This window comes from Tenrec ecaudatus, chromosome 10 (assembly GCF_050624435.1).
Source record: "Tenrec ecaudatus isolate mTenEca1 chromosome 10, mTenEca1.hap1, whole genome shotgun sequence".
NCBI lineage: Eukaryota > Metazoa > Chordata > Mammalia > Afrosoricida > Tenrecidae > Tenrec > Tenrec ecaudatus.
In genome coordinates this window covers 117594577-117612239 of record NC_134539.1, presented here as the reverse complement: position 1 = coordinate 117612239, position 17663 = coordinate 117594577, and the positions used below count along the sequence as shown (strand labels likewise).

Sequence of the window (17663 nt, the reverse complement as noted above, 5' to 3'; positions counted from 1 at the left end):
TGGGATCCCCCTGGAGGTACCTCAGAAGAAAGGTCTGGACACCCAGCTCTGAAGAGTCAGAGCCTTGAAAGCCGACTGGAACCGTTTCATCACACACCGTCAGGTCTCCACGAGTCAGAATCAACTGGACAGCTACAGATGTCACCAAAGGACTTGTCCCCTATTTTCCTCAAAGGTGCTTGGCACTCTGCCAGAGAAACACTCTGCAAACTCATCTCTACCTGCCGTCCAGGAGTGTAGCGACCACGTAGGCGTTGTTGAATGCTGACAAGTTGGTCCCAACTCATAGCAACCCGGTAGGACAAAGAAGACCTGCCCTCAAAAACCGAAAAACGAACCCACTGCCATCGGGTTGATTCTGATTCATACTGACCCTACAACACAGGGTAGGGCCACCTCTGAGCAGCCCAGCCTGTAACCACTATGCCCCCAGTGCGCCTGGGCTTCCTAACTTGTCATCCTTATGGGGGCCTATGGCTAGGTAATTCCCTCTCTCAGTGCCACTCATGAGTTCAAACACAGGTGTGTCAGTCTGGGTAGACTAGAGAAATAAAGCCATAGAAACACTCATGTGTATAAGAGAGTTTTAGATAAAGGGTAATTGTTTTTTTTAAATATTTTATTAGGGGCTCATACATCTCTTATCACAATCCATACATACATCAATTGTGTAAAGCACGTCTGTACATTCTTTGCCCTCATCATTTTCAAGGCATTTGCTCTCCACTTAAGCCCTTTGCATCAGGTCCTCTTTTTTCCCCTCCCTCCCCGCACCCCTTCCTCATGATCCCTTGATAATTTATAAATCATTATTTTGTCATATTTTGCCCTGTCTGACATCTCAATAAAGGGTAATTGTACAATAGAAAGCATTCCAACCCAGTCCAGTCCAAGCCCATAAGTCTGGTATTAGCCCATATGTCTGATATCAATCTATAAAGTCCTCTTCAGACTCAAGAAACACATGGAATGACACAGAATGCAGGATGATCACAGGCCAGTGGGTAGAAAGCCTTTGGATCCAGTGGCGGTGTAAGCATCTCAGCGCTGGCAGGGGTCTCCACGTGGCTTCTCCGGCTTCAGAGGTCTGGTTGCATCAGGGTAGGTCCATGTGGCTTCTCTAGCTCCGGACACTAGCGCAGTTCCATGTGTCTTGTCAGTAGAGCATCTTCAAGGGAGTGAGCAGAGAGAGGTGTCTCCTTCCTCCAAGGAAGAAATACTGGATTTCCCAGAATTCTTAGGGGAAGGCCACACCCACAGAGAAGCCTCATTGGCTATGACCCAATTGACAGAGTAGACTCCACCCCTTCACTCATAAGCCTCTTAAATCTCAGGTTGACATCATTATGGAACTACCACAATGGGTCTTTTGATTAACAGCTGAGTTTAACCAGGGAACTTCCAAGGTGTCTCAGCATGTAGGAAGCCTGGTCTTGTCTTGGTTACATGTTTGGCTGTGATCCGTGTGTTAGGGAGTTGAAAACCAACAGCAGCTCCAAGGGAGAAAGATTGGGCTTTCTACTCCCACGCACAGTTGCAGTCTCTCAGAAACCTTTGGGGGTCACTATGAGTCAGCAATACTTGATGGCAGTGAGCGTTTAGAGGTGCCCAATAGTTAACAATGGGTACTCTAGCCAGTTTGTTCTCTATGCCTTGGACAATAGAGCTCATAAGTGCTGTCTAATTGAATCTGCCCAACACGTCTTGGGGCCAAGTGCTTTTGTGCTGCTTATTATAAAGACAAAAGAGCTGAGCTTATTGAAGCGAAGTACCTTCCTCAGACAAGAACAGGCTTGTGAACTTGAAAGTGGCCTGCTCAGACCATGGAACTCTGGTGAACACACAGACCTACAGCCTGTGTTTACAATGTGGTTCAGTATTATTTCACTCAATCCTCTTTGGCAGGGGTATTTGTGCCCACTTTACGGATGGGATTAAGTGATTTGCGAGAGGGCATGGTACCAGTAGAGAACTAACCAGGGCCGAGGCAGGTACATGAGGTTGCGAGGCTGGATTCACTCCACCGTGACTCACTGAACTAGGATCTTAGTGGAAGATGCTTTAGAAGCTATGCCTTCGTTCACGTCCCCGGAGAGCAGAAGGCACGACCAAGAGAAGCCACATAGCTAGTTCAAGGCCCCATTGTATCACTTAGTAACTGAGGCCTTCCAAAAGGTACTGCACACGTCAGTTGCAGAGAAAGACAAGACTCGGAGAGTGTGCCCCAGGCCCAAGCCCTGCACCCTGGTCCATTCTGCTGTAGCCTCCTGCCTAGAGCTCCGTGCACCCATGTGAAGCAAGACACCCATTCCCCTACCTTTGACCACATTGGTGAGAAGTAGTTCTCCCGAGTTCCTCTCAGGTAATTCTCCTTGGCTGAAGAGAACCATCTTCTTCAAGATCACACCCTCTTCTGGGGACAAGCCACACTCAGTGACTGGCGAAGTAGCAGTATACAAGGTGAATCTCCTCCTAATGTGGGGCAATTAGGATGGGACATTCGAGCTCCAGAGCACAACCTGGGGTTGGTCTGAAGGCATGCTGGGCCGCTTTTCTGATTGCATCGTGTACCTCCCACCACTAGGAGTCATAGAGCCTGCTACACACCTTCGCTATCCTTGGGGAGAAGGCTCTTCTCAAATTTGTGAACACTCCATGTACTTTTAAACACCATGGACCATTTCTGTTGAAGCTGCTGGGTTAAAATCAGGACAGACCTGAATGTTAAAAGACAAAACAAAACAAAAACTGTACCTACAGATAAGACCTGGAAACACAGGGAACCCAGGACAGATAGTAGCCATACCAAGAGGGGAAGGGGAAGGTGGGGGGAGAAAGGGAGAACTGATCAAAATGATCTATCTATAACTCCCTCCTAGGGGGATGGACAACCGAAAAGTAGGTGAAGGGAGACATCGGTCAGTGTAAGACATGAAACAATAATAATAATGTATAAATTATCAAGGGTTCATGATGGAGGGAGGGTGTTGGAGGGAGGGGAAAAATAAAAAGCTGATACCAAGGGTTCATGTAGAAAGAACATGCTTTGAAAATGATGATGGCCACACATGTACAAATGTGCTTGACACGATGGATATGTATGGATTGTGATAAGAGTTGTACGAGCCTCCAATAAAATGATAAAAAAATTGTACCTAGATAGAAATTGGATGTTTGGGAACTGATTATGAAAGCAATAGGTACAATTCTGCTCGATGAGACTGAACTATACAATGACATGACATCTGGGTTAATTCCCAAGTAAGAATAAATTGAAAGACCCAAACAAACACACAAACAAATATAGATCCAGGAACGGTTTGGGCGCTCTTACTAAATCCCAGGTCCAATTAAAGAACAATTAGTTCTTACATCATGGCTCTGCTCGATATTAGCTTCCAGGAAGCGGACACAGAGGAGACAGGAGCTATAGCAAAATGTGGTGAAGAAATTAGATGGTGCCCAGTTATCCAATAAAACATCATCTGGGGTCTTAAAGGTTTGTCTCCAAACAAGCAGCCATCTAAGTGAGAAGTCAACTAAGTCCACGGGGAAGACGCACACCATCCTTAGTCATGGAAGGACTGTGAAGCATACAATCTGAAGTCGAAGGGAGGGACTCGTATCAGAGCCTCAAGTCTGAGAATCTGGTTTGCAGAAGGCTGTGGATGACAGCGGGACCCCAAGATTCACTGGTGGAACCAAACCTCTGATGAACTCTCTCTCTCCACCATTGAGGGATGGAAGGAAAGTGGTCACTAAATGGAATGCATTGATAAGTTGAGTATAGAAGGTCAAAGGCAGAAGCCTGACTTGAACAGTTAAAAGTTGTCAGCAGATTTTTCCCTGGGATGCACGCTGGACTGGACCTGGTTTCCAAAATGTTATGTTTGGGGGAGTTGTATTGTTGGGTTTTTTATTGTACTTATTAGGGGTATCTCAGGACTGTTATGTCATTGGGGGTCACCCTCTTGAAATTGTGGTATATGATTTTTCCCTTTGGGGGTATGCAAACAAGGACTGGTGAACCTATGAGTCAGCAAGTGGAATAAGGGTTTGGGGGTGATGGGAAACGGAGGTGTCAGTGGTGTGAAGGGGTGATGATGCCAAGGGGTTCATATAGAAAAACACTGTTTAGAAACTGTTGGTCACAAATATACAATTCTGCTGGAAGCAATTGAAATATGGAGTAGTTTGATATATGTAGTAAGCCCAATTAATAATAAAAAATTGGGAGTGACTGGAATGATAGTGAGAGTGGAAGAAATTACAGGTAGAAATCCGGAAATAGGAAACTTCAGGAGCCTGGTGTGGGAAATGGGATTACTGCTAGGATTGTGTGGACAGCAATACACATTCAGAACTGCAAGTTAGGTTGCCATTCTTGAAGAAGGCCTTGCTGTTTCTGACTCCATTGGTCAAGGGATTGCATTACCATCCAATGTGTATGCACTCTTGTTTTCTAAGAGGGAGAGCAGGTTTCCAGTAGGGCCTCAACCAGTTGTTTTCCCCATTCCAGTTATCATTCCAAGCACCACATTTTGAAAATCTGGGTCCACCTGTTTTGGCTAATTGGCCATGACTGAGCCAGGAAGAACCAGGTGATGCATTTGACTGCTAACTGCAAGGCCAGCAATAATAATCCACCAGCCAGCTCCATAATGGGAGGATGGATGAAGCTTTCTACTCCTGTGAAGACTTGCAGGCTCAGAGACTCACAAGGGCAGCTCTACTCTGCTCTATAGGGTTATGAGTCAGCATTGACTTGATGGCAGTGGAAATGATCCCCAGGGGGATGATTGTTGATGTTCTCCAACATGAAATGACAGTGATGTCTGTTAAGGTGAACCAAGACATACACAAACCATAGATGCAGGAACTCCAGCCCAAACTTAAGAATAATTCGCTCTTATGACATGGTCCTGCCTGATGCTCGCCCTCATGAAGAGAACACTGAAGATTTGGGTGCTACAACAAAGTGTGGTGAAGAAACTAGATGGTGCCTTCTAAGTGGGTTGCCAACTAAGTCCACATGAAAGAAATACACCAGCCTGGGTGATCCAAGGGTTGTAAATAACATAATCCAAGTCCAAAGGAGAGAATGGTATCAGAACTTAAATTGTGAACAGTTAGTTTGCAGAAGGCCATGAATGACAGTGGAAGCCCATACTCCTTTTGCAGGGTGCACACATGGATTAAGCTTCTGGGGTAGCCCTCCTGGTCATGGCTGAAGGACGGCAATAGCCCAGTTAACAGACATAAAGCCTCGTAGAGTCAATTATGGCAGCCCTAATTAGGTTATAATATGATATTTTATCATTTGATATCCTTGCTGATCCACTTTTAAAGTTTCAGTTTAAAAAAAGTGAAGGGGAAATAAGAGGAAATAACAGCAGCAACAACAACAAACCATGAATCAAAAAGCAAACAAACAAAGCATCACTTTCAATGTACTCTCCATTCATATAATACATGTGTCAAGTCTGCCATTCCATTCTTGGAAACATTTTTCAAACTCATCTGTTTGGATGGCTGACAGCACCTCCCTCATTTTTTTTCTTCACTGCTTCTAGGTCATCAAATCGCTGTCCTTTCAAGTCCCTCTTCATCCTTGGAAGCAAAATGAAGTCACATGGAGTAAGGACAGGTGAGTTAGGTGCGTGGGGCAAGAGAGGCATTCTGTTTTATGCCTGGCATAAAACTGGCACACTGAGATGCAGTCTGAGCCAGTGTAATGCACTCCAAATACACGACATTTTCATCCATTCCAGAAGTTGATGAATGTCCAGAATGAGGTTTGCCATCAATCAACATTTCACCTTTTTTAAACGAGAAAACCATTCGTATGCTTAAGTTTTTCCCATTGCGCTGCCTTTGTAAGCTGTGTTCAACATCACAACAGTTTCTGTGGCATTGCTCCTGAGCAGGAAACAAAATTTCACAGTCACACGCTGCTCTCTTAAATTGGCCATCTCAAAAAGCGAGGTTTGAGCAAAACTGATTTTATTGAAAAATTCACTGTGACCAGAGAGAACCTTCCCAGGTGACGCCGCTGTGTGCACTAACTTAGAGGGAGCTAATAAATGCTCACCTACTGGGAAAAATGCATACTACAAAAGCTCCACTCTGCCCAGAGCAATTCTGGTTTGGGTGGGGGGGGGAGGGGCACCCTCTCCTACACTAGATCAAGCCCCTGGCGAATCCCCTCTGCCCATAGAGTAGGAATAGGAACAGCCTTGCTAGCATGCAGAATGCATTGAGAAGTGGATTGTTGCAGATGCAGTTAGGTTAAAATTTAGCCCTCCCTTATGACCCATTTAAATTTGTTCTAGCTTTTAATATTTTCTGCTTTCTTTTGGATTGAGACTTTTATCCATTTTAATTTTTTATTATCATTTTTTTGCTTTAAATATTTTCCTGTATATGAAATCCAGGATAGGCAAATTGATAGAGACGGTAAGTGGGTTAATGGTTCCTTGTGGGAATGGCAGGGGAGGTTGTGGGAAAATGCGGAGCTTATAAGCCTGAGGACAAGAATGAAGAAAAAGTTCTAATATTGGTTGTGGTGATCATTGTACTACTTATCTTGATGGGATTGAACTACTCGATTGTGTGATGTGTGAATTATATACCAATAAAACATTTGGGGAAAAATCCCCCCCAAAAAAGAGACTGCTAGTTTTGAACGGGATATTTTGCAGGTTTTGGCAGTACTGCAAGTGGTCCTGCAGTTTGGGTTACAACCATTGGTAGCTGTTAAGGTTTGAATTATGCCTCCTAGAAATACATGTTGTAAATCCTAATTTCTATGTCTCTGGCTATAGTCCCCTTTGAGAATAGTTTGTCTTTGTTATGCGAATGAGGGAAGATTAGTGTAGTTTGTTAGTTTGGGTCCATCTCTTTGGCGATATAAAAAGATTAACCAAGTGAGCAGAAAGAGAGATGGTGTAAGAGAGAAGCCAACTCACAGGAGTTCTCCAAGGAACCGGGAGCACAAGCTCAAGGGATGGGGGCCTTTCCCCACAGAGGCCGCACCCTACACTTAGATGTCTAGATCCTCACACTGTGAGCGTGCAACGCACGGTATTCCTGTTAGAGCAACACGGGGTGACTAAGGTAACAGATCACTCTTCTTCCTCAGAACATCAGCAACAAGTCCCGGTGCTTCCAGACCCCTCACTTCTGATCCAGTGGCTCTCTGAGATGTGACAATTCACGGATGAGCCCACAGGACTCCTGGAAAGCAGTCCCACATTCAATTGCAGCTCCTGAAATAAAGACTACTAATCAGCATCAGTCAAGAAGGGATGCATAGACCTGTGGGTTTCTAAGACAGTCGTTCTTTATGGGAGTGGAGAGCTGCGTCTTTCACCAGTGGAAGTGCTGAGGTTCGAGATGCTGACCTCACAGTTAGCAGCCCAACAGGTACCACTCTGACTCCAGAGCTCCTCAAATAAGGATGTAGAGACATCCTATTGAAGGAGAGATGTTTAGTGCCTGCCTACATGTTGGCTTGAAAAACAATGACACCTTGATGATAAAGGACAGGGTGCACCTCTGTGTTAGACAGGGTTCTCTAGAGAAACAAAACCAGAATGCTAATCCTTTTATAGATATTTATACAGATATATAGCTATGTAACATAAGAAATAAACAGTTAATTAAATCGTAAAGCAGAACAAATGACTCAGTGCAACTCACTCCCGTGAGACAGCTGTGAGACACTGGCAGTCCTTCAAGTCTTGAGGGCTGCCGGGTAGTCCTCTGTAGAGCAATTCAGGCTCTCTGGGCACAGGCAGCAAACAGCAAGGCAGGTCACCAACAGTCAGCCAGATGACAGGGTCCGACAGTCCCCAGCTCAAGAGATGTAAATTCCAACAGTGTGGCAAGGCAGGTCTTGAAGGAACCTCAAATTACAGTGACACAGTCCATGGGTTAGGTGTCCCACAGGTAGTGTAGCTTGCAAAATGAGGCACAGAACAAGCAAGGCAGCCGAACACTGATCCGATGATTAATGACCAAGAAACAAGAAAGATGAGGCTCGCCGAGCCATGTATCTCTTCACTCTTCAATTAATCCCACATGTGGTTTTTGTCCAGGTTGGCACAATAAACTAACTACCTCAACCTCCAATACATTGAAAGAGTGTATCTGATGTGAGCAAAGACCTCATTGAAAGTTCATATGAAATAATATTGAAGTTAATCATGCATGTGCTGGAAAGAAGCATCCAAACACACGATTGATTACTTGACTTTAAACAAGTGACCACTTGGCAGAGAAGCAACCAGCCCACATGGAGAAACACACCAGCCTGTGCAATCATGAGGTGTCGACAGAATTATGTAACAGGCACCAAAAGACTCAAAACAAACAAACAAACAAAAATATTGTCGCGAACAAGGGGGGTTGGGAGCAGAGACCCAAACCCATCTGTAGACAATTGGACATCCCCTCACAGAAGGGTCACAGGAAGGTATGAGTCAACCAGGGTGCAGTCTAGCACCAATGAAACACACAATATTCCTCTGGTTTCTTGAGGCTTCCTCACCCCCATCCCCCACCACTATCATGACCCCACCTTGCCTTTCAGTTTGAGCTAGACCGGAGCATGTACACTGATACAGATAAAAGCTCACGACACACAGAATCCAGGTCAGATCAACCCCTCAGCAACCGAAATGGGAGTAGCCATTAAGGAGGGTAGAGGGAAGGGAATGGGAGGAGGGGAGGAAGGGGGAACCGAGTGCAATGATTGACAAATAATACACTCCCACCCCTGGGGAACGAACAACAGAAATGTGGGTGAAGGGAGACAGCGGTTGGTATAAAACCTGAAAACAGTAATTTATAATTTCTCAAGCGGTCACAAGGGTGGGGGGCAGGAGGGCAAAAGAGAGGAGCTGATACCAAGGGCTCAAATAACAAGTAATTACTTAGAAAATGATGATGGAAACAAATGTACAAAAAATGCTTGATACAATTGATGTATAGAATGCTATAAGAGCTGTAAGAACCCCCTATAAAATATTTTTTTTAAAGAAAAAAAATGCAGGGATATAAAAAAACAGAATGATGAATTCGTAGTGTAATAAAAGGATTGAAATTATTCTTGATGAAAGTGATCTGTTAGTGAAACAAACAAAAAACAAGGGGGAAAAAAAGAGAGATGCACAGGGCCTTGGGGTGGGTGATGGGATTAACAATGTGAAGCTCCTTTCTCCAAAGAGGACAGAGACCCCTTCTGAGAGCAGATGTCTTCCGTCAGCCCGGAAGCACATGGAGCTTCCAAGTCCAGAGTTTTCAGCGTGGTCCCATTATGTAATGCAAACTCCAGCCCGTCCGCTGTGGGCACTTAGTAGCAGGAGGTGATCACTAGGCATCTCTCTGTGAGTCTGCCCAACCCCCGAGGGGTCACTTCATCACCAACAAGCAGTTGAGTAACCTGCTTATTAGGTGGGATTCGGAGTTCTGATTGAAGTCGCCTGCTTTCTGAGGGTTGTCTTTTATGGATGACCTCTCAGGACTTGAAAGAAAAGGTCAAACTCTTTGGATGAGATTAAATTCTAAAACCCTCAGCTAGGGACCCACTTTGGAGAACTTGTAGCTCTTATCTCTGCAACTCAGGGCTCTCTGGGTTTAAAAGACCTGATTTCCGGAGGAGGGAGAAAGCGTCCACCAGAGTGCCCAGTGAGTCTCATTAAAACTGGAACTAGGGCTTCTTCCTGTCTCTTTAGACCAAGAGCTCCATGGATGCGGGAAGATGATGTTATTATTTTCAAGGACAATTGACCTCATCATCAGGAAAAGGTGGAGCTGCTTCTATACAAAGAGGGGAAAGAAGACCATGTGCGGCACCCAGGTAGCCAAGCTGAATGCCTCCTGGTACTTCCTCGCCCAACTTTGATGGTACATGGATATGAACTGCCACCGTGATCTGGGCTGAGTGACTCTCAGCCGCTTTAGGGGTGAGGGTCTGAGTGAACCCAGAAGGCAAGCCACCTAGACTAGCAAAGCTCTGAACCATGGGTGAAAGGAAATGTGGGGTGAGTGCTCAAGGAGAGGCTGATGTGTTTCAAGGACTCCAGTCCAGCTGCTTCGGGGTCTATAGTTCATCCCATTAACCACAGCCTTGAAAGTTCATTCCAGGAGAAGAGGCTCAGCCTATTCCTGAAGGATGTGTTCAGCACTTATAAGAAAAGCAAGCGGATCAAAGCAGATTAAAGGGTCATTCATGGTGGACTGTGCGAGTGCTTCCCAAGCTCTCATTCCCCAGCTGCTGGGAGTGTTGTAGCTAGTACGTCGCAGCTGACTTGCCTCGGTATGAACTGTGCCTGTCCGCAGCTGATGAAAGCTGCTTTGCCCGATGCCCTGCCCCATCGAAAGAGAAACTGACAGCCAATGACTGGGAGAGGTGAGGGTGCAAACAAGTTGGCCATTTGACCCCATTGGGGTTACCCCAGTTCTAAACCTCCCTATGCAATTGGCTAAGACCTTTGCTGAGACCGCATCACAGTTCAAATCCTCCCTCTGCTCAGTCTTGCTCTGCGCACCCTACAGCATCGCTGCACACAAATCTCCATCTAAGAGTTTGCTTTCCAAAGAAACCAGTGAGGGGCATTCTTGGCTCCTGGTATGGGGTCTGTGTGTCATCAGAAAGTTAACAATCTTCCAATTTTTGCCCCCAAGTTCAAACTCCAGAGACCGATGATAGAGAAGGGACCCAATTGTAGGGGAGCTTGGTACGGGAACCCTTGAAAGAGAAGACTTGACCAGATCTGTTCTGTTTTTCATACATGGAGGCAAACACTCCTCTCTCTCCTCTCCATTCTTGGTTATCTCTTTTAAGATTTCTTTGATACCAGAGTCCCTGCTGATTCTTACCGAGTTATCCAATAGCTGCTGTCCACTGGTAGTGCATGCCTTCTGCATTCCAATGACATGTGGGGATGTAGCCCCGATTGGCATTTAGGGCTGAAGTCTGCTAGCCTTTAGGAGCGCAAGAAGGCATGTTTCATCTGGCTATAAGTTAAATGACGCCCATTGGTGCTGTGATGGGTAGACCTTCTCTAAGGGCGCCTGATTCTGTGATTCTACTTTAGGCTCTTAGAAAGCACCTCTGCTTGAGGTTCAAGATTCTACTTGAGCCTTCTGAGTAATAACAGATTTTCTGATTACCGTGGCCCCTTTCTTACTTGGGAGTATGGATGTAGGACACTCTCCTGACCTTCCTGGCCTCAGTGAATGGAGAGAGTGATAAAGATATTTCCAAGAGAAAAATTATCTCAGAACAAGAGATGCTGTGAGGTCTTCTGTCACATTGCTTAATTTTTTCCCTGAACCAGAGTACTGTCCCCGTTTTATGGATGGAGTAACTGACACCCAAAGAAACATAATGTGAGGAAGACTAGCCCTAGGACAAAACTGAGGTCACCAGCTACGCAGCTCACAGGCACCCACTAGATTCTTCCTAGTGCTGCGTACTGCTATGTAACTGGAAGCTCTTGAGCTGTAAGGCTGGGGTCTAAGGAGGAAAGAGGGAGGGAAGCGGTCTTCCTGATGCCAGGTGTACTTCTCCATCCACAACATGCAACACATCACTCTGCCGTGTCTCACTCTTCTTGCAATCACCTTCTCTCCTCCTGTCTACCAATGCTCTGGTCCTGCCCCCCATCACCTCTTGCCTATACATTGCTCTTGGGTGCTCACTGCCTTGTCTTTCTCCTCCCAATCTGCTCCATAACTTCCTGGTTCATAGCTTCCTCAATGAAGCACCTCTGGTCGTGGGACTTCACCTTCCAAGGCTCATTATTACTAGTGACCTGATATCCCGCTTTGTCTAGGACAGCCTTTATTTATATCTGTTTCCTAGCATAATTGTTATGAGTGCCATATTTTACTCAGAACATTATTAAAAATAATTTTATTGGAGGCTCTTACGGCTCTTATCACAATCTACACATACATCCATTGTGTCCAGCACATTTGTACATATTGGGGTGAAAAGATGATATATTCATCTTAGTTATTGCTAACGGGATAGATATCAGCGTTCCCTTTACAACTTGACTTCAACTTTTCTTTCTGAATTTTCCCACCATTTCACACAGGCCTGAATTCTATCACTTGCCACATGGACTTCATCAGTCATTCGTAATTCTAGGCATTTTCTTAAGCTATACCTCTTCCTGTTCTACCTATCCCAAAATGCCTCTAGAAGATATTTCCTTGTCCATACGTCGAGACCTGGGTGTAAATTCCACCTGATCCATGCAACCATAAGTGAAGCCTTTTTTTTTTTTCAAGGGCCATCTAGCCTTCTTCTGATTTCTCTAGGACATCGGGGTTGGAGAGTAAGCAGAGAAGCCAGATCTGGGGCCTGGGAGACTCTCATAAAGTGGTTACAATACTTGTGAAAGAGTCTTCTTCGGCAAGTAGGATGCTTAAGGGGAGAGGAGTGTGATGGAGCTCCTGGTGAATCCTGACTGAAGTATTTGGGGCACACGAACCCCTGTAGAGCACTCTCTCCAGCAGGAAGGGGCAGATTTGTCTGGCTCCCTCAGTCTGCTTCTGAATCCTGATGAAGACCAGATAAGCCAAAAGACCATTTCTTGGGAACACAGGCCCTGTGTCCAGAGCCACCATCTCTTTCACCCTCACTGTCATCTCTCTCTACCGCCCAGTTCAATGTGGAATGCCCATAAGATAATGGAATGCTTGGCTTTCATAATCTCTTACGTAACTCCACATACAGCACTTAATTCCATATGACAACCCAGGTTCACAAGAACAATGCTTTCTTCAAAATAAAAATCCCTTTCCTAGAAAGGATTTCAGGGATGTGGGGAGTAACACTGCCACGCTTAGCCGGGAATTTAATGGGGATACACGGAAGGGGAACAACCTGCCCAAAGTTTTTATATTTCAGAAACAATGGATCGCTAGGGCTGTTAAAATTTTAAACATCAATAATTTAAATTTAATATGGTTTTTAATTTATTAAATAAAACCCATCCATTTGGGGATGATGGTGATGAGATTATCCCCAGAATACATATTGGGAGGGCCAGGGGAAATGAATCAAGCATTTCTGAGACCGGTTTGGTTTCAAGAGAAGCAAACTTTATGACTGTAGAGCCGAAGAGAGGCCTCATAACCGCCGCCAGTTTCAACAAGAGCCCCTGAAGCCAGCAGAACGCACTTCGACCCCGACTCTCAGGGGAGGCACCGTGAGTCAGAGGCAACTGAGCCACAGCGGATTGGGCTTATGGCTTTGTCTTTTGGGATTTCTGATCCAGGCGTTTAATGGAATCTTGAACCCACTTCTCCTTGGGGTCAGCACAGACCCTTTTCGCTGCTCTGGTCTTGAAGCTGTGGGGGGAAAGTGGCTGCAGTTAGAAGGGTTCCCTGTGAGGATTTTGCCCACTTGATCCCAGACATTCCAGCGCCCTTTGCCAGAGGGTGCAGGGGATGCCATGATGAGAAGGAAGTGGATGGAGGAAGGATGGGACTCCGAGGGTCAGCTGCTGTTTTTCATGGCTCAGTACAGCCAGCCTTGCTCTTGCCTTGAAGGAGTTGGTGAGACTCCAACTAGTTCCCATGTAAGGAACTGGGAATTAAATGCTCCTGTCATAAGAGAGGCTTAGAGAGGTCAAACGGGGTCTATCACTCTGACTCTAAGTCACGCTGACTTAGTTTTGTTTGTTTTTTCCATGATAAATTGTACTGCACAATAAACTATCTCATAAATAAACAATTTTATTGGGGCTTTGCACAGCTCTTATAACAACCCATACATCAATTTTACCAAGCGCATCTGTACATATGTTGCCTTCATCATTTTCAAAATATTTTCTTTCTGCTGAGCCCTTGATATCAGCTCCTTCCCCTCCCCACTCCCTCCCCAGTCCTTCCACCCTCATGGACCCCTGACATATTATAAATTATCATTATTTTCATATCTTACACCGCCCGTGGTCTCCCTTTGTCTACGTTATTGCTGTTGGACCCTCTGGGGAAGGTGGGGGTGGGCTGTGCGTCATTTTAGTTCATTATCCTTTTCTTCCCCTTCTCCCCCCACCTTCCCTCTACTCTCATGGTATCGCTACTCCCATTGCTGTTCCTGAGGGGTTATCTGCCCTGGATTCTGTGTCAGAGCTCTTATCTGTACCAGTGTCCATGCTCCAGTCTGGCCGGATTTGTAGGGTAGAACTAGGCTCATGATAGTGGGGAGGAGAAAGCATTAAAGAACTAGAGGAATGTTGTGTGTTCGGTCGATGCTGTGCTGCACCCTGGTTGTCCCGTTCTTTCCTGTGACCCATCTGTGGGGGGATTTCCAATTATCTACAGATGAGCTTTGGGTCTCCCTTCTGACCCCCATCATTTGCATTGATATATTTGTTTGTTTGGGGTCTTCTGATGCTTAATGCCTTATCCTGTTGACACCTCATAATCACACAGGCTGGTGTGCTTATTCCATGTGGGCTTTGTTGCTTCCCTGCCAGATGGTGGCTTGTTCAGTTTCAAGCCTTTAAGACCCCAGATGCTATATCATTTAATAGCTGGGCACCATCAGCTTACTTAACCACATTTGCTTATGCACCCACTTGTCTTCAGAGATCAGGGTAATTTACCGTATATACTCGTGTATAAGCCGAGTTTTTTCAGCACAAAAAAAATGTGCTGAAAAACTGGAGTTCGGCTTATACACGGGTCAGTGACATGAATGGATGTCGTCTGGTCAAGCCCGACTAACAAAAGGAGGAAATCTCATGAAGCCTGCCATAGAGTTAATACCAAAGTGGGTTCGAGATGCATGGAAAGGCATTCCAGAAGACATTGTGCAATGTGCCTTCCAGAAATGTAGTATTAGTAATGCTATGGATGGCAGTGAAGACCGCGTTTTGTATGAAAATGACAGCAGTGATGGTGACGACGGCGATCTCAGTGAGGACAGTGATGACCAACTGAAGCTCTGCATTGGGATATGGATGATGATGAGGAATTCTGTTTTGAAGGATTTTAACTCTTTACATTTTAGCTTGGTTACTGATTGAGCTCAGGGAATAGTACTCCTAAGGTATCATTGTTGATACCTTATTGTTTTTGTTGAACCTATTTTCCACTTACTGTGCTGGTTTACTAATGTCAAATGACTTGTTGTCCTTTTATTTGTGTTTTTATTAAAAATAAACATTTAAATATATTACCCACTGATGTCTCAATTTTTAGTAATTTTATTTTCATTTGTTTTGATTATTGAAACTCACCAATAGCTTCTGCATTTTCCACCCTAGGCTTATACCAGAGTCAATCAGTTTTTCTGGTTTCCCAGGTAATAATTAGGTGCCTCGGCTTATACTCAGGTCGGCTTATATTCGAGTATATACGGTAGTTCTTGATCTCTATTCCATAGAAGTGAATTTAGGGACTTAGGAGAGTGGACTTTTTCTACTCACACCACAGCTCTGCGGGGACACTTGCTGTTAGTGATTCTTATGTAGCTGTCCAGTTTCTGGATGGGGATCTTCTTACCAGCCATATCAAAGCAGCAGATGCTTGGAACAGAAGCTGTATTTGGGGGGGGGGGGAGATGAACAGAATAAAACTTAGAAGAAGGTAAGGAAATGTAAGAGCTAGAGGTAGAATAAACACCTGAGCCATGTGTTCCTGCCTCTATAGTGGGAAACCACTATCTGTGACAAAGGGCCTGAGTTATTCCAAACTCACTGCCATTGAGCAGATTCTGACCCATAGCAATACTCTAGGACAGGGTAGAGCTGCCCTGGTGTGTTTCCGAGCAGAAAGCCCAGTCATTTATCCTGAGAAGCAGCTGGGGGGTTGGAACCACCTAGTTTGTGGTTAGGGGTTTGGCGAAGAGGGCTCTAGGGCAGCCGCATGATCATCACAGCAGTATTCACCGAAGGCCACCCATTTTCTGCTTTTTGAGCACACAGTAGGGTTGCATTTCTTGGATTTTGTGGTGGAACCTACATAACTGGTTTTGACCAACACATGATGAGAAGTGACACACAGAATGGCTTGCGCAAGACCCCCACCCCCCACTCTCTTCCCACCCAGCGCTTTCTTTTCTGCGGTTGGACTAGCCAACAATATCCAGAGTGGCTACACTATTCATTTTACAACCCTGACCGTGAGCGATGTCTGACAGAACCACGAGTCAAGACATCTGAGACAGCTCGCGTGAGAACTTGATCTGTGCTATTGGAAGCTACTGGCAATTTGAGATCGTTTGTGATGGCAGCACACACCGGGTTATTCTGACGGGCGCATTCAAGCCGTCTAGGTCGTCAGAGGATGGAAAGATGGGTGCAAGTAAGAAGCATCTTGCAATTTTTCCCCACTGGGTGTCAAAGTAAAAATATGACCCGTCAGGGGATTCCCATGGGCCCTCAGCCCCTTCCCCAACCACTGTCTCTAAAAGCTATTTGAGAGCCACTAAAAATTCTGACCTCCAGTTAACAGAACTTCCTTTTCCTTCTCCACCGCTACCAAAAATGCCCACCCTGCCTGTCTTTTGTGTGTCCAGCCGAACAGCACAAGGACAGCTGGGTCATGGGTGACCTTAGCATCCATCTCAGAACTCATGCCAGGAAGGAGACTTTGGAATTCTTGCTGGCCCAAGAATCTAGTCCTGACTTCTTCCACTGACAGGCGGTGAGGGCAAGACGTCTATAGTTCACAAAGGAATCTGTTTGCCCATTTTTAAACTGCAGGATTTGCAGCAGACCGTCAAGAATGTTGTCGATCTTATTGTTCACGAATGGTGAAGGACCCCTTAGTGGGTCCGGTGACTTACCTGGCACAGCGAGCACAATGGGGCCAAAGGTGGCTGCTAAAAGCAGTAGGCAGAGGAATGTCCCGGAGACCTTCATGGTAGAGGCTGCGAAGGTGAGCGTTAGGGTGAGAGCTGGAGGCGCCTGGGTTGTTCTCCGTCGGCTCTCTGCTCCTCTGTCTCCCCCGACTGCCTTTTATAGGAAGCAGGGAGGGTGGGAAGCTCCCAGAGCACCCTTGGACAGCCGCAGCCGCATTAAGAAGTGATTGAGATCCCAAGTTCTGTTGAGCTAATTCCAGAACCTGGGGATTTAGTCAGATGGAAGAGACACAAGTAGTGTGTTTGGACTTGGCAAGTCCATCTCCAATGCCGAGGGCAGGAGTAGGAAAGATAAGGGTGTGTGGTTCTGAATTGATTGAGCACAGATGCTCTTTGGAGGCTTCCTGAAAGCTCTGCTTTCTCTAAAGCAAAACAGCCATAAGAGGGGGGAAGAGGCAAGGAGACCAAAGGCATGGGGAGATGGGGAAATCAGAGAAGCTTCCCATATGTTTGTATGACAGTCTCTGGACTTGAGGGCCAGGAAGGGACACACACACACACACACCATTCGCTAGGCACCTACCCAGGTGCAGAGAGAAAGAGAAAGGTCATTAGCATTGCTGGGACTCTGAGAACACAAGAAGTGCAGCTGCTAACAGAAAAACAAAAAAACAAAAACATGATTCAAACACAACAGCCACTTCGTAGGAGAAAAGACCTGGAAATTTATTCTGATCAGGATCGTAGCCCAGGAAACCCTATGGGGCAGTGTACTCAGTCCCAGAGGGCTGCTGTGAGTCGGAACTGATGGGATGACATGTCACAACAA

At 45.7% G+C, this 17663-nt stretch overlaps 1 protein-coding gene across 1 annotated transcript; it reads right to left on the bottom strand.

Moving 5' to 3' along the window:
• Positions 1–13100: 13100 nt before the first annotated feature.
• LOC142459647 (eotaxin-like) lies at positions 13101–17028 on the bottom strand. Its single transcript, XM_075561392.1, has 3 exons — positions 16820–17028; positions 15459–15570; positions 13101–13371 (listed from the first exon to the last, which is right to left on the bottom strand). The coding sequence occupies exons 1-3, from the start codon at positions 16893–16895 to the stop codon at positions 13266–13268; spliced, it is 294 nt and encodes a 97-aa protein (XP_075417507.1). The 5' UTR covers positions 16896–17028; the 3' UTR covers positions 13101–13265.
• Between the last annotated feature and the right edge of the window lie 635 nt (positions 17029–17663).

What these genes read in the sequence shown, in the direction of transcription:
- LOC142459647 (XM_075561392.1), bottom strand. Translation starts at nt 16,895, where the DNA reads ATGAAGGTCTCCGGGACATTCCTCTGCCTACTGCTTTTAGCAGCCACC. An exon ending in CATTGTGCTCGCTGTGCCAG is followed by an intron (nt 15,571 to 16,819) that starts GTAAGTCACCGG and finishes CCCCAAATACAG; the next exon opens with CTTCTGTTCCAAGCATCTGC. An exon ending in TGTCCCCGCAGAGCTGTGGT is followed by an intron (nt 13,372 to 15,458) that starts GTGAGTAGAAAA and finishes TTCCCCCCACAG; the next exon opens with CTTCAAGACCAGAGCAGCGA.